The 24,080-nt window shown below is 35.4% G+C and overlaps 2 protein-coding genes across 2 annotated transcripts in view; one reads left to right on the forward strand and one right to left on the reverse strand.

Moving 5' to 3' along the window:
- The window catches only part of LOC128986656 (DNA topoisomerase 3-beta-1), a 29,015-nt gene extending 15,713 nt beyond the window's left edge, over positions 1 to 13,302 (forward strand). Inside the window, exons 10-15 of the mRNA XM_054407130.1 lie at positions 1,068 to 1,277; positions 2,112 to 2,329; positions 3,321 to 3,438; positions 4,175 to 4,437; positions 6,190 to 6,292; positions 11,027 to 13,302. Coding sequence (XP_054263105.1) covers positions 1,068 to 1,277; positions 2,112 to 2,329; positions 3,321 to 3,438; positions 4,175 to 4,437; positions 6,190 to 6,292; positions 11,027 to 11,233 — 1,119 coding nt within the window. The 3' untranslated portion in view covers positions 11,234 to 13,302. The remainder of the gene's footprint in view (positions 1 to 1,067; positions 1,278 to 2,111; positions 2,330 to 3,320; positions 3,439 to 4,174; positions 4,438 to 6,189; positions 6,293 to 11,026) is intronic.
- Positions 13,303 to 20,307: 7,005 nt separating this feature from the next.
- Positions 20,308 to 24,080, reverse strand: part of LOC128987819 (uncharacterized) — a 39,281-nt gene continuing 35,508 nt past the window's right edge. The window contains exons 9-10 of the mRNA XM_054408847.1: positions 23,836 to 24,060; positions 20,308 to 22,968 (exon numbers count right to left, since the gene is read on the reverse strand). Coding sequence (XP_054264822.1) covers positions 20,714 to 22,968; positions 23,836 to 24,060 — 2,480 coding nt within the window. The 3' untranslated portion in view covers positions 20,308 to 20,713. The remainder of the gene's footprint in view (positions 22,969 to 23,835; positions 24,061 to 24,080) is intronic.

Here is a 24,080-nt window from a genome sequence, read left to right on the forward strand (position 1 = left end):
CGCTAACATTTTTTGTTTTGTGGCAGCTCAGCTAATTCATAAGTTAGAGGGATGATTTTTGCGTTGAATGGTTCCTTCATTTATAGCACTTTTTGGAATTATAAGTTGTTCAAACTATTTGACTCTTCTAATGGAGGTGTCATAAAAAATAAATAATGTGTGAAATCTGTGCAATGTTAGTTTTGCTGGTGTGAAGTAATAAATTAAACATCACTTTGTAAAACAACAATTACCTTACAGTTTATTAAAACTCAAGGAAAAACGTGAATTTTTATTTAACTTTTTTTTTTTGTTTTAGTAAATTGTAATTTTACACAGCGTTGTTTTATTTATTACTTCACACCAGCAAAACTAAAAAGTTTCAGGCTTTTTGTAAACATTAATATTTTTTTTCGTATACATTCATATTTCAAAAATGATGTGATGATTTCTGAGGGGTAATTAAAAGGATAATATAATTTATATTTACAATACATTTTCTGAGGATTTATTACTATAGGCTAAATGGCAAATTTTTGTACAATCAAAGAAGGAAAATTATACAATTAAAATTAATGAATGTAATGAATAGGCTACAATTAACATGTAACATTGCTACATACATCCACAGAGACAGGCGGTCATGGGGTAAACATCTTGCAGTTTCATGGGGCTCAAAAATGAGTGCTTACACCAGAAAAGTTAAACTAAAACTAATATGACGTTCATGGGAATAAAGTAAAACTAAGGTAAAAAGATTTCTTGTCTGGACTTTTGTCAATGAATGTATTTTTTTTTTTTTACCTTGAGATGTAGATCTACATGAGGAATCTAACTTGTTATGAATATTAAAATTTAATATGTATCTTATCTACACTACAAACAAAACCTGTTTTTCCTTGGGGATTAAAGAACAAGCAACAAGAGAGTGATATTTCCTGTCTTGAATTTACCTCATTGATGGTAATTAATGGCTAAGTATATTCGGTACCACTCTGGAGATTTAAGTAAGTGGGGTCACACATTCTACCTCTGAAATCAATCGGACCTATCCAATCCTATATTCACATACGAGTATTGCACATTAGGTGAAGCTAGTGGAGTGCCAGACCAGTCCCCCAGACCTACTGACTGAAGCAGAGTTGATCACTCTAATGGAGAAGCATGGTATCGGCACAGACGCTTCCATCCCTGTACACATCAACAACATCTGCCAACGCAACTATGTGACGGTGGGCTCTGGCAGACGACTTGTACCTACCACGCTGGGCATTGTGTTGGTACACGGCTACCAGAAGGTACTTTCTTTCATCTGTAGTTATTACAACACGCCAACCAAAATTGTCTTGAAAGAAGTACAACTCACAAAGAGTACTTCTGTCCCGTCAAGAATCAAGAGTTTTATTGTCATTGACCTTTCTTTGTACAAAGGAATAGACATAGTCAAAACACATACAAAACATTTCAAATTAACAAATTAAATACAAAGTTTAAAAAATACTTAGTTAATTAACACATGAAATGTCTAGAGAATATGGATCATGTAGATAGACATCAAAATTCAATATCAACTTTTGTTTCAAGAAATTCATGGATGCCATAGAAAGGATTGCTTATCAACCATTCACATAATTTAGATTTGAATATCTTGAAGGATACAGTTCTGGCTGAATCAGGCAATTTATTAAACTTCCACCCAGTCTGTTCACTGTTTTAGGTTGGCCTCCCCCAGTAAGCTCTGCTACTGACAGGATAAGCCCTTATTAGTTTACACCTGAACTGACTTAGAGAGGATTCAAACCCTCTATCTAAATGTCTATCATACGGTTGAAGAGAACACAACCTTCTTTTTTAGAAGAGAAGGGTTCATTCCATATTTGAAATTTGTTTCGGTCCAGGATTGTACAAAGGAGTTTCTAGAGGTTTCTGTGAATTAATTTAAATGTAACATTGAATTGAATTCTCTTATTAATTCTAAGAGCATCATTGTTTAGTAACTTGTGTCAGTTTTCAAGACTTGTTGTCTTGACAAGAGTTGTTCTAAAATACAGTCTTAAACTGAGAGTCGCTTGATTTAGGGTAGTTTTACTATGTTTTTACCACCTGAGGTAACTTATATTGTTATGGTACAGATTGACCCAGAGCTAGTTCTGCCCACCATGAGGTCTGCTGTGGAGGAACAACTCAATCTGATCGCTCAGGGACAAGTAGACTTTGATGCAGTTCTGCGTCACACCGTAGAGATATTTAAACTCAAGTTCCTTTATTTTGTAAAAAACATTGACGGGATGGACCAGTTGTTTGAGGTGTCATTCTCACCCCTGGCGACCTCAGGCAAAGCTCATTCAAGGTTTGTCCCAATTAAACTAACCTTTTATTTTCTTTCTGATTTTGATTGGAGGTCTGCAGGTCCTCAATATTTTTGGGTCGGGTCAGGCCAACAGATGGCCCGGAGAGTCAGTTCGGGCTGGGAATACTTTTTGGATCAAGCTTGGGTCAGCTTAAGCGAGCCAAGCATTTATTTTCACGATTGTAGAAAGCATCTGAAAAAAAATTAAGGTTGATGTTCATGGATTTGCTGCGATCATAGGAGACGATGGTGATATCACCGTGATCAGGGAAGATTTTATCAATTGTGTCGTAACTCCAGAAGATATCCAGATTTCACACTGTCTGTAGAAGACGAAGATGTTTCAAATTTTTTAGCTGCTGAGGAAGAGGTGTAAAATGTTGTCGTTACCACAGAAGATTTGCTCAAATTTACCGTAATGTCAGAAGTCCCCAGAAGTTTTAAGTGACCGCAGACAGCTCACTGTGATATGAGGGGGGAGATCATGTGCAATGTTATTTAACTTGCTGTAGTATTTATACCACTTAATATATTTTTAACCCAATACCTTATATAGCAACTCGATTTTGGCCCAAGACCCAAAGGCCGAAATTTGTAACCTCTCTTGAGTGAAATGTCTGTTATGCAGACCCCTAATTTTGTTTGCACAAAGATGAAGTAATATTAGAATGAATTGTTTTGAGGAGAGTGATTGTATATATTTCATATATTATTTCATTATGGTTATGTCATATCCCAAATATAGATAGTGAATTGACAATGTTTTAGACTACATATTCTGTAAACTAATATTTTATTGAATTAAGTATACTAATGCACCTTAAATACCATCCATATTAGCCTAAAGGTTAGTATTGTCAGATTAAGACGTTCAGTTAACAGAAAATACTATTCATTGATCCAAGCACTCACAAATCATACAATTAAGATCAGAATTACGCTGGAGGAGAGAACAATATATGTTTTCTGTATGATGTTTTCTGTATGGTAGGTGTGGCAAGTGTCGGAGGTACATGAAGTACATACAGGCCAAGCCTGCTCGGCTGCACTGCTCACATTGTGATGAGACTTACAACCTACCACAAAACGGGAATGTTCGCCCCTATAAGGTCAGTTCCAAGAAAATAATTCCTACCATTAAGAGGTTATACAAGAATAAGACACTGCAATCTCGGGAGGATAAAACATCTATGATCTGATCACATTTATCAACACAAACCATATTTTAAATCTGAGGGTACATCAAGTAAAGCAAATGTTGATTTACAATATTATGATTATGACATAGTCTCAGACTCTCTTTATTTCAAAATCAGCTTTATGCTATTTTATTTCCACTCTTTTACTTGCATTTTTTACAATGATTTTTATATTTGTTTTTAAACTACTTATGTCTAAGTTAAACTATAACAATAGGAGATGACAGCTACTGCAAAACATTTCTTACATTGTGACTCAAAAACTATTTCATCATGTAGCAAACATATCCTCTTTTGTAACAGTTATTCCCAAGTCTAAGCATCAACAATACCCCTCCATCGTCTCTTATCCTACCACAGTTCCACATTCTCCTTGTGCCATCACATCCTCTTCTCGTCATTCTCCTAAACTTCCTTTAGGTCTGCTTTTCTCCATCTCTATCAACTTCATTTTCATAGAAATTCTCCTTTCTCATGCCCTTGTAACATGTCAAAAACATATTTGTCTAGTGAGTAGTTTTCCTACATCCCCTTTTGATTTATCTTTAACTCACCCCTCTTATGTAATTTTTACCTTGTATTCCATCCCACCTAATTTTACTCTGCATAGCTTATACAAATATCTTTCATTAATTTATATTTATAGGAGTTGAAATGTCCTCTGGATGACTTTGAGCTACTCTCGTGGTCTACTGGGGTGAGGGGCAAATCATTTCCACTCTGCCCTTACTGCTACAACCATCCTCCCTTCAGGGAGATGAAGAAAGGGTCAGGGTGTAACTCTTGCACCCACCCCACCTGTCCTCACTCTCTCAACAGTAATGGACTGTCGGCCTGTGTGGAGTGCGAGACTGGAGTGTTAGTGCTAGACCCGGCCTCTGCACCGAGGTGGAAACTGGGCTGTAACAGGTGACATTTACATTGCATCGCTACTTTGTTTGTAGTTTATTTTAGTGATGTGAGTTTACACCTATTATTGTGGACATTTTCCATCATGATAATAAAAAAAGATTTTATAAGGGGTGTTCAAAGCAGCGACAAATTTTCGATTTGAAGCAACGATTCGATTCAAAGAATTTTTGAACTCACTCAAAAAACCAAAACTCACTCAAATCAAAATTATAAAATTATTATTAGATAACCAACCTATAACAAAATATTAAAGAACACTATTTATTTTAAATACAACAACATCAATATTGAGATCAAACATTACGAATTGGCCATCAGGAACTACATTAAAATAATTAATAGGCCCTACTCTCTTAGACCTTTCTCATTTGGCAAAATTATGAGATAAAAATAATAATAAATAGTAAAAATAAGTCATTTTAACATTAGGCCTGGTAAAAAACTTCATTTACGCATGTTTTATGTTGTCGTGGAGTACTACAAGTTGCTCTGCATGTTTTGGGAGCAATTTTCTTCGAGAGCTAATCCCATTTCCTGCAGAATAAAACAGCCTCTCACTTGGAACGGGAGTTTCAGGAATGCAAAGATATTTAAGGGCAACTTTTGCAATCCTTGGGTAATTATTGCAATTATTCCTCCACCAAGTTAGAGAGTCTTCGTTGTGTTTTATTCTTGGTGCTCTCAGAATCATGTTAAGCTCCATTTCGACATCCATCCTCCTTGCTCGGTCCACTTAGAGGTTCTTCGTCAAGAAATTGAAAGATCCTTGATGACGTGCAACTTGCTACTTCTGTAGGGTTCTCTACTGACCTATTTTTTTCTGTCTAGGTGTAGATAAATTTTGCATTTCTTTCTTCAATTGGAGCTGCGATGACGTTTGGAGATTTTCTTTTAGCCCTTGTAGCTTGTATTTTGGGTCAATAAGCATTGATATCAAATAAATCAAATTTGATTCCATTGGCCCAAATCGTGTTTACATATGTTTTTATGCCTATGCATTGGCCAAACTGGATGAGGCTACATTTCTCCTCAATTCGGCCATACACTATTTTAACTCCATACAGCATAGGTAAAACCCCCTAAATAGTGGGGATGTCCATACTGGCAAACTGTGTGGCCTCCACAAGGGGCTCAAAAACCTTCAACACATTTTCAGCCAATACCCATTCAGTTCCGTTAAGAGTCTTTACCTTGGTGTCAGAAGTCCCAAGCTCCCAGTTTATCGCATTTCGATATGTTATTAGCCTTTCCATTATAAAAAACTGGCTGTTCCATCTTGATGGGACGTCCTGTATTAACTCCAAGGCCTTGTTGCCGAGCTTCAAGTGTTCTGCTTGCAACCTTTGCCATTAAGTGGCTTACGTGTACCGTTTCTTTGATTGCATCTTCAATGCAAAGCTGGAGGACATGCCCAAAACAGTCAATTTGAGTCCATGATCTTGAAAAAGCCAAGAATTTTCTATTCGATTCGATGAATATTGTCACAAATTTCTTATTCCAATAGAATCCATAACTATTAGCAGTAATTTTTTCATCTCAGTACTTAATCAATGTTTGCTTTTATTGATTTATTCTAAATATAGGGCTCAAGGCCTATTTAAACTATTTTAATTTGAAATTTGATCCGATAAAGACGAGGCTTCAGATTTAAGCTTTCCAGTGTTTGTTGTACCTGGAAAACAAGGGGCATACATTGAAGACTAAGGAAAATACTTTTCTGAAGTTGAGTTGTTTTGTATTATGTTTCAGATGTGATGTAATAATCCACCTGTTCGACGACGCAGCCAAAGTCAGTGTCAACGAGGATGTGTGTGAGTGCGGAGCTCAAACTGTAGCTGTGGAATACAAGCCTGTAAGTGGTGTTATTTTCAGAAAATTATTATCAAAAAGTATTAAGTCATTAGGTAAGACACACTACGCTATTTTAGATCCAATGATCTTCAGATTTTTTTACAATGAACTGTTACATGGTGACCTGGATCGAAAATTGCAATATAAAATGGTTTATGTTACCTTTTTGCATCAAACGATCCATGTTGTAGTTAGCATCAAGTACGTCTGTGTCATGCTGCTTGGGCACATCTTCAGGTTGTCAGAACGTTAAAATAAAAAGCGCTTTGATCCGTAGATGAATTTGTTAAGATGTATACTGTATATTATACACAAAATACACAAAAAAAAAACATTTAAACTGGCGCCTATCTCGTGTGTTCGTCACTTGGCCAAGTTTGTCAATTCGTATTGTTTAAATGTTGTTTTTTTGTGTATTTCATGTATAATAGACATTGTATATCGTGACAAATTCATATATGGATGAAAGCGCTTTTTATTTTAACGTTCTGACAACCTGAAGATGTGCCCCAGCGGCATGAAACAGCTGTAGCTGATGCTAAAAAGCACAACACAGATTGTTTGACGCAAAAAGGTAACAAACCATTTTATATGAACTGTTAGCTGTTAACAGGATTGTTTATTGCACACAGGTTATATATTTTTTAAATAAATACAGTATTTAAAAATAATGTAAATGAAATATACAGTTTTAAACTAAGCACAAAATACTCTATTATTTATAGTCTACCACTTACCAATTTGCTTAAGCTGTGAGCTTAATTATTTTAAACCAATACCAATAAAAGTGTGGTTTAAATTAGGGATGGACGGGTCCCGAAATTTCGGGAAATTTTTGGGAAAAAAATATTCCCGATATTTGGGATTACATTTAATTCGGGAATTTTTCAGGACGGGATTTGGTCCGATCGTAGGCGATTTTGCCGCTTCGCGAGCGACGGTAACGCCGTTATTGCGAGATATGTTCGGCGAAGTCATTTCGACTATCGCGCCGTGACTAGGGAGTCATACCGACGATACCGCGAGTCATACCGACGATCGCGCCGTGACCGCAAAGTCATACCGACTATCGCGGTGACCGCGGAGTAATACCGACGATACCGCGAGTCATACCGAAGATCGCGACTTGACCGCGGAGTCGTACCGTCGATCACCCCGTGACCGCGGAGTCATAACGACGATCACGCCGTCACCGCGGAGTAATACCGACGATACCGCGAGTCATACCAACGATCGCGACTTGACCGCGGAGTCGTACCGTCGATCACCCCGTGACCGCGGAGTCATAACGACGATCACGCCGTCACCGCGGAGTAATACCGACGATCGTCCCGTGACCACAGTCATACCGACGATCATAGCACCGTGACCATGGAGTCATTCCGACGATCGCGCCGTGGCCGCGGAGTCGTACCGACGATCACGCCGTGACCGCGGAGTCATACTGACGATCCCGCCGATACCGCGAGTCATACCGACGATCGCGCCGTGACCGTGAAGTCATATTGACGATCGCGACGTGACCGCGGAGTTTACCGTCAACCACCCCGTGACCGCAGTCATACCGACAATAACGCCGTCACCGCGGAGTCATGCTGACGATAGCGCCGTGGCCACGGAGTCGTACCGACGATCGCACCGTGACCACGGAGTCATACCGACGATCGCGCCGAGACCCCGGAGTCGTACCGACGATCATGCCGTGATCGCAAGTCATACAAACGATCGTCCCGTGACCGCAGTCATACCGACGATCATGCCGTGATGATGAGTCATACCAACGATCGCGCCGTGACCGTGGAGTCATACCGACGATCGTATGACACAAGTTTCTATAGGTACCTGTAAATTGTTGTAACTAAACCATTTTTTTGTTATTATTGATCAGTGCAAAAAACGGTAAAAATTGATTTCGTTTGTTTTTTTTTGTAACTGCAATACTCAAGACTTTCTTTTTATCCACAGGAAAAAATCTCGTCCCGTCTCGTCCCGAAAATCGGGAAGGAAATAAAAATCCCGTCCCGAACTAAAAATTCAATCCCGTCCATCCCTAGTTTAAATAACAAAGGAATCGGTCCATCCAGTATGTCAAACATAGGATAATTAGTTGTACTGTAATAATGTTTTCTCACTTTTCTCATTGCTATTATGTCAATTATTTAATGTTTATATATAGTCAGTGGCTCAGTCGGTATCGTCATGGACTTTGGACCCAAGGCAGCAATGTCGTTGGTTCGGATCCTCGCCTCTACCGAAAACATTTGATCAGTACAGTTCGCCTTTGGACTTTACCGGCTTACCCCTTGCTTTGCTGGATAGTGGATACGTTCCACTCACGGGCAGTTAGTCAATGTGGACAGGCAAATGCAAGGTTAAAAGAGGCCGCCAACCTCTTTATAAAATATAAAATAAAAATAAGTCTTGTATTTAGAGATATTATTTTTACGACTCCTACACATCAGGGGATAAGTGTGGAATGGATTAGATTATAGCTTTGTGCCTAAGACCAGCTGGTTCCAACTTGGGGCCAAGGGTGGCAGCTTCCCCCTAGCTTTCAAGAAAAGAGAAAATTAGATGCATTATATGTCGTGAAAAACATATTTTTGTCAAAATGTTTTCCAATTATTAACCAACTAAATAAACTTCTTCAACGTTGTAAATCACTTCTTCAATCTATATATTTAATACACAGTTGTAACACTGTTTTCTCAGTAATTACTGGACCGATCTACAAGATTTATGTCTCAAATTAAAGGGGATAGTGTGTAGATTTGCCGAACTTCCTTAGAATTTACGTTTTTTCTAAGGGCTACGACCTACAGCCCTTTAAAGGTCGAGTCAATACAATTCTTTTTGAAGAATATAATACACAGTTTATACATTATTCGTCAGCTGTTTAATGTTTGTCAGACATTTGTTATTATTTTTATAACCTCACTTTCAGTATGCAATTATTAAACATGGAGTTTCTGTTTATAAACACACGATTTTGATCAAGGAAAGTGTATTTGTTAACTTATTTTTGAAATGTTTTAGTTTTCCTGCAAAGTGATCTGAAGGAAAGTGGTAATTGAGTTTAAGTTTGAGTATGGAATGTGAAATAATACCCATAGTAGGGAACGGAAACTTATTGTTTTTATCAATATAATTTATTCTCTACGGCCACCAGAATAATCATGGGGAAATCCGCTTGCAAGTTGTACATATAATTACTAATGAGTGGGAAACATACAAACATGTTATAGTAGGTGACGAATCTTACTCAAGATCAGTGTTAGACGTTCATTGGTACCAAACTTTACCTTCTCGAGATGGCAAGTACGCTGGGATACGTGGAACTACAATATATCAGTGATGTTTTTTTTTCAAGTACACAGGGAAGTTGCTTGAGAAACTGTGACTTACGATTTCGGTTCTGGCGAAGAAGTATCTGACTTGATGTTTAATGGCAATGTTGACTCAGGTCATTATAGCGTTATAAAACTTTATCATTAAACCCATGATGTGAAAAGTACAAAAAGAAAAAGAAAAGGAAATCATTAACCGGGCGTAAAGAGACATACCGAACGAAAAAAAAATTTAGAGAACCATCGAACTAAAAAGGTAAAGAGCAGTGTTGGTGTTAAATGTGCTCTGGAAGTCCCTACTAAAAAATACCAATTTTTTTTAAAAATTGGGGTTGTTAGATTGGATTTGTCAGTACTGCAAATCTATGAATTTTGAGTCAGAACAGACTAACTGGGACACAAATATTTTTCCTTATGTTGTCACAAGGGGAAGGTAAAATGAACTCCTTATCAACATTTTGAGTTTATGGAAAATCTTATCAACAGCGACTATAAAAAAAAGTATTAAGGGTCAAAAGAGACAAAAAACTATTTGAGTAAAATATAATACAAATCTGCATTTGAAATGGCCAGTTCTAAGTCTCACTTGAATCAACATCTTTCTGGTAGTGGTAGTCTACATAGTTTTAAAATCCACGACTCCTTTTCCATCAAATTGGACCGTTAATACCCTCTAACATTGAACAAAGTATGCCCAACTTTATATATACGACGTAAACACAGCTTTTACTCACAGTATGGGTCAAAGATTCGTGAAATGCGACCAACTGCTGATGCGTGATTTACATGTAGGCTATGTGACTATCTTTATTCCATACAACAAATGTAATGAAAAAAAGACGAATATAGGAATATAGCCTACTTGAGCAAATTATCTAAATAGCTGCTTATTAGGTTATCAGCATTGCCCAGTTTGTATACTATTTATTTTTCAAATGAAACTCGAATTAAAAAACATTCATTTGGTTAAATAATATATCGGTTTGATTAACATAATATATTTTATACAGGCAAACTATCAGTTCTATTTCATGTAAAAAATTAAACAACCCCTAAATAAAATACAAAGATAAACAGTATTTGTTAATTATTATTTCTTTTATTGCTGACAATATTCCCGTGGCGGAGCACGGGCTGTTAACTAGTATTGTTAAAACTGGAGTATTTGTAGTGTCATTAAGACTGTTTTTGTTTTTTTTTTGTATAAAATATCAAAAAGTAATATTTTCTAATCTAGCCCCTCCCTGTCAATTTGTGGGCGCCCATGGTTGGTTCTCTGACCAGGTTCATTATAAAGGCCCAATGATAAAGGACAGTCTGGCTTTATCCAACTGTATGATAAAAAAGAAACTTTTCCTGTATAGATGATTGACTTGTTGTGTTTGCAGGAGAAGAGCAAGCTGCCAGATGAGGCTACAGACATGTCAGGATGTGTGTTCTGCTCTCCTCAGTTCTCAACCCTGGTAGAGAAACACCGAGCAGTCGCCAGCAAACCAGTGACCGCAGGGCGGGGTAGAGGTGGCAGAGGACGGAGCCGGGGCAAACCTCGCCCTCCCAAGGATAAGATGGCACAACTTGCGGCTTACTTTGTCTAGAGTTACTAGCTCTTCTACGACTACAGTATGCCACCGCAGTTAGGCTTATGTTAGTATTGAAGCTGAAGCTTTGCAAAGGTAATTATTGTTTAGAAGCAATACATTACTGCCAATTATTGTTGTCAAATTAATAACAGGTTACAGGTTACAGGTGATTAGAAATATACATTTTGGCATCTTTATTTGAATCCTTCCTTTATGATCAATATTCTTCTACAGTATAAGGTGTGTTGTAATGAATAAGGTGTCGGAGGGAGAGGTTAGATCCATGTGATATGCACAAACGTTTAAGGGGTGAGGACCATTTGCCCTCTAAAGCTTTTAAGTGTCTTTCATGAAGAATACTGCAATACTAGTATGGGTACTAAAAAGACTGTAATATAATACTCACTGACTATTAATTGAATGTTAACCCTGAGAGATCCAAAAGACTATTTCAGGTTGTCTTAATCAGTCGGGGATGAATCTGTCCTCTATGCCGCTCAGATGGTCTGTGGTACTAGGTACTACCCAACACCAAAATTTTGAAGCCAAAATAAAACTTTTTTTACAAAGTTTTTAAAGAATTTTCAATAGGAAATAAGCTATTACCGTCTTATTGTAAGACCTCGACTCGTGACAAATTAATTTTTTTGTTATGAGATCCCCGAAGGCTAAAACTAATTGTTGTACCACATGTTCAAATTCATATCTATATATGTGTCCGTTAAGTTACCATGATAACGCGAGCAAACATGATCATATTTTGATGAAATTTTGTACAAACGTGTAAACCTATGCTTCTTTTAACGAGTTTGCAAACCAGCATGATCAGATTAAGGGGATGGAGGTTTATGGGTTAATAATTAGTTTTCTCATTAATAAAATAAAAAAAAAAACTGTTAATTTAAAATTCCCATACTATACGTAAACTGTTATAGTTTGCATTTGGAAAATCTATATATTTCATACTAGACTATCAACATTTTGCAAGAAAAAAAACTTCTTTATTCTCTGTAACAGCAGACCTAAGTACCCATTAAACTAATGTTATTTAAATTGGGAATAAATTACATTTTTAAGGAGATATTTTAGTGAAAATAGATCATGCGAATATAAATTCCCTTAGACTGCAGGTTTGCAGCGGCAGGGTTATTTTATAACATACCTAGTGAGCGACTGTAAAACTAAATTAATTAAAGATTTAAAATACAAAAATCGTGTACATTTCAAGTTGTCTGAATTTTTTGATAGAGGGGTATACAGTAGAGGTTCACTACTTCCCTAATCCTCCAAAGTTACGTACGGACTCTGGCAGTGCCGGATTATTGTAAACTCCAGCGACTCTGCCGAACGTGCTAATATGGCTGGAATCACCATTCAAAAAAATTTTTAGACCTTTAGCTCGTGGCCGGATTATTGAAAGTGCCTGACCATCGGATGCCAGATAGCGGTCTTTTATTGTACCATTATATATTAGGCCTACAGTGAAATGTACAATGTGACACAAGGATTTAACTGTACAATATTGTTTATTAGCAAGATTATTTTCTTTGGCAGCAGACAAATATTAATTTTACAGTGTGATAAGAAAAATATACAACTGTTGTCCTCGTCTACAGCAGACTCATTCTTGTCCTTTTGTGAATACAATTTTACATGTTAATCACACCAGTGTTATAGCATACTATTGATGTTTGAATTAGTAAAAAAATGTATATCCTATCCTATTTAATCAAGTATTAATTAAATAAATTGTACTACATTATGTAACAATTTCATATTTAGCAAATATGGTTACATTAGTTCACTCAGTGACAAATGAATCATCATGACATAACATACGAGTGATATGACATAACATACAAGTGATTTTTTGCAGAGGTTTTTTTATTTGAATGAAATAGAAGTTTGTTAACTATTTCATCAGTATTGTTGTGTTAAATTATATTATTTTATGAATGTAAATAATTTAATTATTAATTTGAGTTTTAAAGTTATTGTACTTCTAATTGGCTTAGTTCAACATTAATACTGTCATATTATTGAAACACAATAATAACATTGTTTATTTTTGAAATTTTCACTTTGCATATATATGATGTAATAATATGTAATGATATAATATGCTTTTTGAAATTACTATTTTGAGTTGTTACAAAAATAGTGTTTGGAGATTAATAAAAATATCTTTTTTACTGAGCTTTAATTTAATGTACATTTTGTCTAGATTTTAATTCTAAAAGTCATTTAGTAACAGATTAATCTTGTATTGTTTTTTAGTTTTTAATAGCAGAGTGGGCTTTTTAATTGCTTTAAAATGTATTTAATGTGTTAAAAAAGTTTTGTGATTTAAAAATTTGTTTAATTTATTTGAAACAATTTTATTTGATTTTGTTTCTTGTGTAATTTTATATGAATAAATGTCTTGTGATTTACCATACATTATTTGAAATACTCCCTTACTTGAAACTTTGTCAGGTATTATCAATGTTCTTGCAGATAAACATGTAATGTTGTAGAGGTGTGTGGATGGTGTGATGATCAGATTCAGGTCAGTTAGTTAAGGCTCGGTTTAGATTGGATTGAATATTAAAAGGTTTGGATTCAGATTGTTTGACGTTCAAGCACAAGTGCTACTATCACAAAATATCCTAAATTATTAAATTATTATTAAGGTTCAATATGTTAAGGTAATTTTTATTTTAAACATCTTTGCCACCAAGATTGATATTCAAATATATAATAGGTTATGTACCTTGGTCCGCCTTCAGTCTTATTTTAGTCTATGGATGACTAGTTTCGGGTACAAAGACCCATTATCAAATCCTTTAAAGCATTGTGTAGAAGATGGTCAAAAATCCGACAGAAGTCTTCATCATTATATAAATACAGGTCAACACATAAAGTTTATTATTTAAAAAACACAAATTACAGAGGGATTGTTCTGTCGTGTCCGCCGTGTAACCTGCATCGGTTTGTCCCGTGTTAAATGTGGCCGGCCTATCGTCTTATATGTTTCGTTACAAATAACGAACTACGATATATGTACGATTACATACTAACTTAATCGTTGTTACATATTACGAAACATATTAAACTTGTTAGCTAATCTCTCAGATATGCATAAGTACCAGAATCTTAAAAAAACTCAATAATTAGACATTTTTATAAATCTGGAAGCCACTTTGATTATTCAAATTATCTCCCAATATCAATCTTGTCATCAGTAGATACAGTCACTGGAACGTTATGTAGCAAATTGCCTGACAACACACTTAGAGAATAATAATATAATAAGTTCCCTTCCATTATGCATACCAGAAAAACAAAGGTACAAATGAATTATTGGCTGATTTTCGGATTATTTAAATGGTGAATTGAGCATTGGAAATAATATTTTAGTGATTTTTATAGATTTTTCAAAGGCGTTCGACACTTTAAAACATGAAAGAATTGGAGTTGCACTGAGCAGGGCTGTCATCACATTTGTGTTGTACAAAACAGAGTGAAAAGCTTAAGAGTTGTGAACAATGGTAAAATAAAACCACACACAATTTTCAACATGTTTATATGAATCAACTGGAACACAATGAGTAGGGGCTGCCTGGTCGAGACAAATATAAAAACAACCACAGGCACGGAGACTCAACTTGCGTCACCGAATCATAGAAAATATGTGCATTTCAAGATAAGTCATTGGGCAATGATGTCCTTAGATCAGAACTATAATCATCTCTTTCCAACTTTCCACCAAAAATTCTGATATGTCTAACAACACTTTGCTCATGAGATTAATATTTCTACAAAACAATTCCTCATACTTGAATGTAATTTACAGTATTTTAAATTTTTGTTACCTTTAATTAATACCTTCATACTATTAGCTAAGTTATTTATAATTAACTTGTCCCCACAAAAAATGTGAGAAATAGTGTAGCAAATTTTAAGTGAAATGATTTATACACTTTTTGATGGACATATGTTTCTTTTCTGACTATGAAAGTTTTCTTTTGCCATTGAACTTAGATATGACAGATGAACTGTACCAATATGTTACATTTATACCATTGTTAAGTAGACATGACATATCCATGTTAAAGATGCAGCCAGTTTCGAAAAATCAAGACCTTACTAAAAGTGTGCTCCTGCTGTAAAAAACCAAGTTATACCGGCTCCAAATTTTACAACAAAATTCCAAATGAAATTAAATCGGCAAAAAGCATGGTCGGATTTAAGAGGGGTCTTAAAACATTTCTCATCAACAAGGTATTGTATTCCCTTGATGAACTTTAAAATTTTTAGAAGGATCGTTAATTTGTAATTTGTATTAACTTATGTTAGATTTTAAGAACATTGTATCCATAGAATATAACATTGTAATATAAAAACATTTAAGAGAATGACACTATTCATGTACTTTGTGCTTCAATGAATAAAGAAATATTTAATTGAATTGAATTAAACCGTAGAACTACTAAACAATCACTGGTAGCGAGGAAAGCTTAAAGTTAAAATTGAACTTCAATATGAGAACATTCTTTAAGATGCTCTTTCAATTGTGTTCTCCTTCTCATTGAGTAACAATTTGCTACAAGTCCATATGCATTTCATATTTTATGTTGTTACTTCTACCTAGAATGTCGACTTTGCATTTGAGCATTTTTGCAGGTATCTGAATTGTGTTTCTTAGAAATTTGTGATTTTAAGGCTCACAATTTTACCAAGAGTTGTTAGACCTATGATAATTTTCTAGTAAATCCAGAGAATAAATAAGTAAAAACTAGAAAAATTTAAAAAAACACTCTATTTGTATAATATGTTACATGAGGAGAAACAATATACAACTACATTAGGGAGGATGAGATATCAGGAGATTCCTTCACTACACTTATGAAAATATCTACACATTTTATACCTCACAATGTCAGAAAAATTTACAAGCAGTGAGATAGAAAAATTAAATCAGCTAAAACGCTTGAAAAGTTTTGCTATCAGCAGTAAATAATTTGTTATCAAACATAGGAAACCTTATTTGACACAAGTACTTCACTGCCCAATTGATAGAAGCATATGTAATCAGCACCTTTGGGGAAAACTCAATTCCAACACAGACTTTTACATCTTAAGCCACAGTTTTGTGCAAAAGTCAAAACAACAATAAACACCATGTCAACGATAACAAGACTTGTAGAGTTGTAACTGAGCAGACTACTAATTACAATTCACGGAAATGTTTAATGTCAAGTTTTTCTCTGATCCTCTTTGGATTTAATTTATTGACTTGAAAGATACTAAATAGTGTTTTTACCATACAGGTGTATATTCTTCATTACTATTTTTACAGAATTTAAGTACTTTTTTATGCTGTAGCGCAATGCTTTGATAAAATCATAAACAGTTTTTTTTTTTTTTTAACAGATTGGTCATCAACGCGGTATTAGATAACATAGAAAGCATGTACAGAGTCGGGCAAAAGTACATTACACTCTGGTAAAGTACTTTGAGCATTGTGTGGGTACACCCCAGCCATTTGGCAATTGTGTACCCAACTGGGTGCATGATGTCGTAAAAATATGCAATAATGGGTTGTAGCAGATATTTCCTGTAGCTAGAATCTTGAGTAACTCTACAGGTTTAAAAAACATAGAACATAAAAGTTTAGTTCACAAATGTGGTAAGAATGGGAAACACATAGGCTAAAATCAATAGATTGTTATAATATCTTATCATATCCTTGGTTCTTTCCTACTTGAGGATGGGTCAGATTCCACATCCTGAAATTAAGTAAACTTGTATTTTACTAATGAGTGATAAATTTCTACAAGAATCCTTTAAAGGATTTTTTATTGTTATATGTGAAGTTCTCATTCTATTGATGAAAATTGTTGTATTCAAAATAAGTCTACCACATTCTTGGAAAAAATGTCATATCTGCTCAATTACAACCTACGGTCACAAGAACAATAGTCAGCATGTTTTGCTGCTGATCTCAACCTGACATGTATTGAAAGACTTTGTATTCCAACACCTTTAAGCCTCAGGGTAGCCATTCATAATATTGTTGATAGAGGTTTCAAGTTGTTTCTGATTCTGTTTAAGTTTAGACAACAATTTTTGCTACAAACAAATCAAATTGACCTTTCAGTGTATGTAGAATCATCTGTAATATGTACCCTTGACCTTGAAGTGCTAGTTTTGTTCCATTTTTCTGCAATGAGGATGTTAAAGTTATGGCTATAAATATAAATCAAATTAGATATTCCATTATCATATTAAAGTTTTATAATTTTTTAAATAACATATAATAATGCAGTAGACTCTCAGTAATCCGGCAGATATAGGGCGTGATACTGCCGGAATTTTGAAAATGTCGGATTACTGGAATGTTATCAATAAGAACACTTAAAATGCACAAAACCAGTTTGCAAAGATTGCGCGATCGGAAACTGCTATTGCTGCGATTGCATATGACGTTTCCAAGACTGCAGGAGACGATGATACTGTCTACACGGCCACGGGAGGTGATCAGAATTTTGCTGTGGTCGCAGAAGACAACTATAATGTCTACACGACCGTAGGAGGTGATCGGAATTTTGCCGCGATCATGGAAGATAACGATATTGTCTACACGACCGCGGGAGATAATCAGAAATATGCCGCGATCGCGGAAGACCACACCCATCAAAAGACGCCGTATTACTCGAGTGCAGGAGTGGCGCAGTGCTGGATTATAGAGGGTCTACTGTAATGGATATTTGAATTTAGCCTTTCACAGTGTGTGTGTGTCAATTACCGATTTTTATCATATTAACCAACTTTTAACAAAGCAAAACTGAAAAGACATTGTAAACTATTAGCATCTGTCCCCCACCTTTTAACTATTGTAGAATAGAAAATGGGAAGGGGAAAATAGAACCATTGACTATACACCTCTACGTAGAGGTGTATAGTCAATGATAGAACTTAAATGAAGAGGCTCATTCTCATTCCACTTAAGACCATTGTTTTACTAAGAGGTCTACTTATTGTATACTACAGTAACTTTTGTGCCCTCATCAAATATCAAATTATGAAAAGTTGAAAGAGGAAATAGAATTTGAACAGTAGCACACTATCAGAGGCTTTAGTACGACTTTTTCATGTCTCCAATTAACCTTAACATCCACCTTGCAGTGTCATTTTATTTATTTCAGTAGGTTCATGTAGAATGTAAACAGTTTGTCCAAATAGAGTTTACTGATCTGAAATAAAACGTACGCTGACTATATATTTTGAATTTCAAGTGATATTAATCAATTCTTTTAAATACCAGAAGATAATTAATTATATTGTGTAACATAGGTCTTGTAAAATCATTTTATACATGTTAAGTTGTTTGTTTATGCTTTTATGATTACAATAATGTGTTATTTAAATAATATGTTATATCAACTTTTTTAAACTAGAACAATAAAACTATTATTGTTTTACAGATTTTTAAAATTTAATGTAATAAATCTTTTTAAGAATCAACATTTATTAAGTATGGTTTCTGAGGCTACACTGAACACTTTTTTAGGGATAGTCAACACCAAACATTAAATCAACATCAACAATCAACAGAAAGTACATAAAGCATTTTACATTAATTGTATACAACCCTGTAAAACTCGGAACAAGGATATTTCAATGTAATACTGGTGATTTTTCAAAATAAGTTCTTTGCAAATTGTAAAGTGAAGGATTGTAAATAATTATTCAAGCTTAAATTTTTATTATATTTGTTCTTCACTTATGAAGCCGCAAATATATACATTTGTTATATATGATATTTTAATAGTAATGCTCAATGATTTGTCTTAGTGGAAAAAAAGGAACAAAGGGATTTTAATTTTTATAAAAGTTTAGCAGGTTAATCAAGCATTCTAACAAAATGTAATATAAGACTAGCTCACATGTGTGTTTCCTATATATGTCTGGATATGACAACTATTTATAAATGTGGTCCCTCGATAACTAATCTAGTCCAAACAAAAAATATTACATTGTAGTTTGAACAGAATTTGTTTTGAAACTACACTGAATTATCCTTGTTCTCGAATTCCAGCATTTGAGAGAATCCTTCTCTCAACCCCTCCATCTAAAGCAACATTTGTAACTTAAATGCTAAAAATACTAAGTGGAAATTTGTCTTCGTGCATTTCATAATACTGTCCATTTAGTAATCTCTGACTTGACATCAGATCTTACATTGGTAAAGAAGTCTTAATAAGTTAAGTATTTACATATTTAGCCAAATTTATATATTCATACTTGCTTAAACTAATATATATTTAAGTCGGCGAACTGAGAAAATATCAGTTGTTTAGCATTTATTACTTTAGTGATGTTTTCTGTCATTAAATGATATTACGGCTTTTGAAGTCATAATAGTTGTTGCACCATTCTGAGTAATTCCTTTAATTAGCACCATTGACTTGAATTACAAAAAAATTAGAATATTGCCAGGTTTGTGGATAGATGTTTCTAGGTTTTCATAAATAATTTATCGACCTGAAATGCTAAAGAGCTAAAAGTCGTCATCACAAAATCTCACTATCAGTTTTCACTTGTGTTTTTAATGTTAAACTGGTTACTTTAACATTCTCTTCTTGATTAATCTTGCTTGTTTTTATAAACAGAGTGGGTTTCGATTGTGCAAAGAACTTTTGTTAGGACAAATGTAGTGTTACCGGTATCATAAAATGCCAGCATATAATTTACACAAAGATTTAATTTTGTTAATGTACATCGCCAGCCTATAGAAATTATGGTAGGGTAATTATAAATAATTAATTTGCTGTTCATATTTATGGTAAAATATTTTCTTTTTTTATAGTAATTTATGATAACTGTATTAAAATACTTAGCTTGGCAGGAATATTATTTTGGCAGAAATCTTCATACCAAAAAATTAATATAAATTATCCTTATTTGCAACAATGAGAAAAGATTCTAATGTTATTGAAGATTTATAATCACAAGTTACAGTCACCAAAGTGGCAAAACACAACCATTTTTTGATCTTATAATAAAATTGTAATAATAGTCGTAAAAAGCATATTATTATGTGTATTCATTCATAAATATATATGTATATTTAAGTTGTAAAAGCTAATTTACAAATTAGGTTAGTTTGCCTAAGTAAGAAATATAAATTATTTGTATACAAAACCTGAATATACGCCTCCAATTTTGTAGTACCACAGAAAAATATTAGAAAGCATGATGTCAATATTTTACTATAAAATGTACAGGTCGAGGTTGTGTAGTTAAATTGTGGCACACCGAAAATGTATCAATTCTATCTCAAAGTATTTAGAATAATGACCTCATAGCATCCCTCCTCTAAGCTACTCTGTAGAAATAAGATCAAAACTTTACATTTAAATTACTTTACTTAAGGATATTTATATAAGATCTTTGTACGAGTAAAGTACCGAAGATTATTTTAAAGCTATTAAAAATCGTATCGATAATCTAGATCGTCCATACATGTACTTTTTCAGCGATGACACACCAGTTAGCATGGTCATAGTACGAGGAGATGATGTGCAGATTCTCCACGTACCTCTCTATGAGCTGGTCCAGTTCCCCCTCTCTGAAGACGTGATAGTAGCGATGGAATGTGATTGCTCCTCCGCCACTGTCTGACATGAGGGACTCTTGCGAGGTAGAACCACTCAGAGAAGTCTCACAACTCTCTGTCTTTGTCAGAGTCTCCGGTGGTTCCTGTGTAGAAGCTCTCTGTCGCACCAGTTTGTTCATGCAGCCCCTCCGCTGCGGCGCCGCCTCCTCTGAGGAAGACCTACCGTCACATCTAGCGATCCTTCTGTCCGCGTATGTAGCGTCCTTATCACTCGCCCTGTCTGAGGCCAGTGATGCGGTACTTGCTGTCTTCCCGGCAGAGCTTGTGTCTCTCCTAGAATCGGCTCGACTACAGTCACTACTTCCTGTCCTTTCTGAAACATCACCACAATCACTAGATTCTAATGATATTTCAGGCCGTAGAAGAGAGGCCTGACTTCCACTGGTATGGTCTCCTATGGATATAGTGTTCCGTCTGGAATCGCCCGCTCTACTGCTTTCACTCCCACTACCCGTCCGCTCTGACACATCACCCGCGTCACTCGACTCCAGTGAAGTTCCAGGTCTTAATGAAAGGACACTTCCTGAATCACAGATTTGGATAGTATCTCTTCTTGATCCTGACCTACTACCGTCACTACTGCTTGCTGTTCTTTCAGATATGTCTCCGGCATCACTTGATTCTACTGAGATGTTTGGTTTCAGTTGACCGGTTTCAAATATTTCCCTCGCTGTAACTTTCTCTACACGATCACTCGTCTCTATGGAAATACTCGGTCTTCTCGGTACCTCACTGCCAGGGAGTATTTCTATTCTTGTGACGTCCTCGCTATAAGTTGAACTGCATGGTTTGAGAACTGAATTATCTCCTTTTGTCAGGTGAAGGTGTTTATCTGTTTGGAGAATAGTATTTCTTCTAGAATCAGCCCAGCTGTTGTCACTACTAGCTGAGCTTTCAGCATCACTTAGTTCAATTCTAACCTCCGTTTTCTGATCTACAACATTTTCTGTAATTATTGTCACAATATCTTGATTATCTACTAGTCTATCTACAATTTCATCACCTTTTAACTTTACTTTGTTACTATTAGTAGAATTAGCTACACTATCCTGCGATTCTGATTGCATCACGTGATCAGATTGAGTGACTTCTAATCTATTTGATTGTTCTAAATTAGTATCTAAAATGTTCATTGGCTGTAAAGTTACTTTTGTCTTATTTTCATCTGTCAAAACCTCTTCTGAGGCTTCATGTTCCAATAACCTCTCTGAAGTTGAATCATTTTCGATAACTTTGTCTTCAATTTTTTCTGAGGATTGAGCTGTTGCATCATCCAAAGTATTACCATTTCGCACCCGATTTACTACATTGTGACTCTCATGTAGCTCTAAGCTCAAAGTTTTTAAATCATGCAGATCTTCGCTTAGCCTGCTCAGGTATGGATCGTTCATGTCTTGTATACAACTGGTGAAATCTGAAACCTCTATACTCATACTTGGTAGTGAGCTTTGCTCTCTATATCTATCTATTTCTGCTAGAAGCTTTTCACTTAATTTTTCAGCAAAATCAGCAAGGTGTTGACGGCACTCCTCATCCCAAGTGTCTTTTTCACGCAAAACCTCATCTGAAGGAGGATTTGCTCTGACCTTGGGGATGGCACCTAAGCTAGTTGCCTTACCAGAATCTAGAGGTACAAACAGTGCAGAACTTTCTGGTTGTAGACTCCATCGGTCTTGAGCCTTCCTTTTGAATGAATCTTCAAGAAGGGATGGAGAATCATCTGTCTTATCTCTTACAACAAATTTTGGGTTCCTTCTGGGTACTAAATCATCTTGTAGTACTACCAGAGGGTCTGTGTTTTCAAATAGTTTGAGCTGTTTTCGCTTGGCTCTTGGACTCGACTGAATGACTGCATCCACAGTTTCTTCTAGACTGCTGGCAACATCCGCTGCGGCTTCAAGCAAACTCTGTGAAGGAGATATTCTGGGGGAATGTACTGTTTCTATTTGAGCTTCTTCCACTTCTAAGCGGATTTTCTCCTGAGTGGATACAACTGGAAGACATGAAGGCTTAAGCTCAGAGGTTGAAGAGGTGTCTGGAGCATCACTGGAGCTTCCCTCGCTGAGTTTGTTTGAGTCCGAATTTTCTGCAAAACACAAATTTAGATTAGTTAATAACTAAAATTGTACGTGTATAAAAGTGAAAAGAAAGGAGGAAGAGTATAAAGATTTAGGTTTCCAGAGGGTAGGAAAAATCCACATAGGGTGGGGAAACATGGGTAACTGTGCATTGAGAGAAGAGTCCAAACTATTGAATATTTCCCCCAAAATTATGAAAGGTTGAGATTATCAAAATAGTTTCAAGACCAAAGATGGTTTATGCACCAGAAACAAGATCTTTACAAAGACAGAGAATAAGCAAAGCATAAAAAAACGTGCTGGAAACTAAATATTGTTTCTGAAATATGAATTGGATAGCATGAAACAGGTAGAATACGCCCAAAGATATTTCCAGGAAAGCATCAGTAAAACCTCATCTATGAAATACAAAAAAATTATGGGTATGTGTGACTTGAGTAGGACAGCCTGTATAACCTAAGGTTTATAGGTAGATTTTTTTTAGTTAACCAAATATGTAAACGTCATCTCAACTAACAAAAGGAAATTACATTTCAAAGACTTCACAAATTGATTAAATAAACGGTATCAGCAAACTGACACATAAGTTACTTTCTCAAATTAGCTTGTCAACAATCTGTGTAAGCGTTGTGAGTAACTATGATATTTCATCGGTATGATTACAACAATTTTCCTTGACTTCTTAACTGTAATATTACAGAATATGCTATTTGTATTGGAAACATTTGTGGTTAACTTTTTGTTGACAACGCATGGTCAAAAACCATGTTAACTCTGGAGTTTACGACAAATGTTTTGAAATAAGCCGATTTTAACAAAAGGCTTAAACATGTGGTTGTAAACACAGCTTAAGATTATATATGTTACTTTCATACCCTGAGTGATATGATCATCGTCATTGAGCACAGAGATGACACTGCCTACAGAGTCAGGGGATGAGACTCCACTGGAGTCACTGTCCATGTCATCAGTCTCGGGGTTGAACAGTTCCAGAGACATGAGTCGTGGCAGAGGCCGGGTGGGGGGAGTGTCAGTACCACTACGAGGGGACGACACAGTCACAGAGCGACGCACCATAGGAAACTGCGATCTGGACGAACCTGTAACCGAAAACAGATTG

Source organism: Macrosteles quadrilineatus, unplaced genomic scaffold (genome assembly GCF_028750875.1).
Source record: "Macrosteles quadrilineatus isolate MER2022 unplaced genomic scaffold, UCM_ALF_1.0 Scaffold_2__2_contigs__length_208266976, whole genome shotgun sequence".
Classification (NCBI taxonomy): domain Eukaryota; kingdom Metazoa; phylum Arthropoda; class Insecta; order Hemiptera; family Cicadellidae; genus Macrosteles; species Macrosteles quadrilineatus.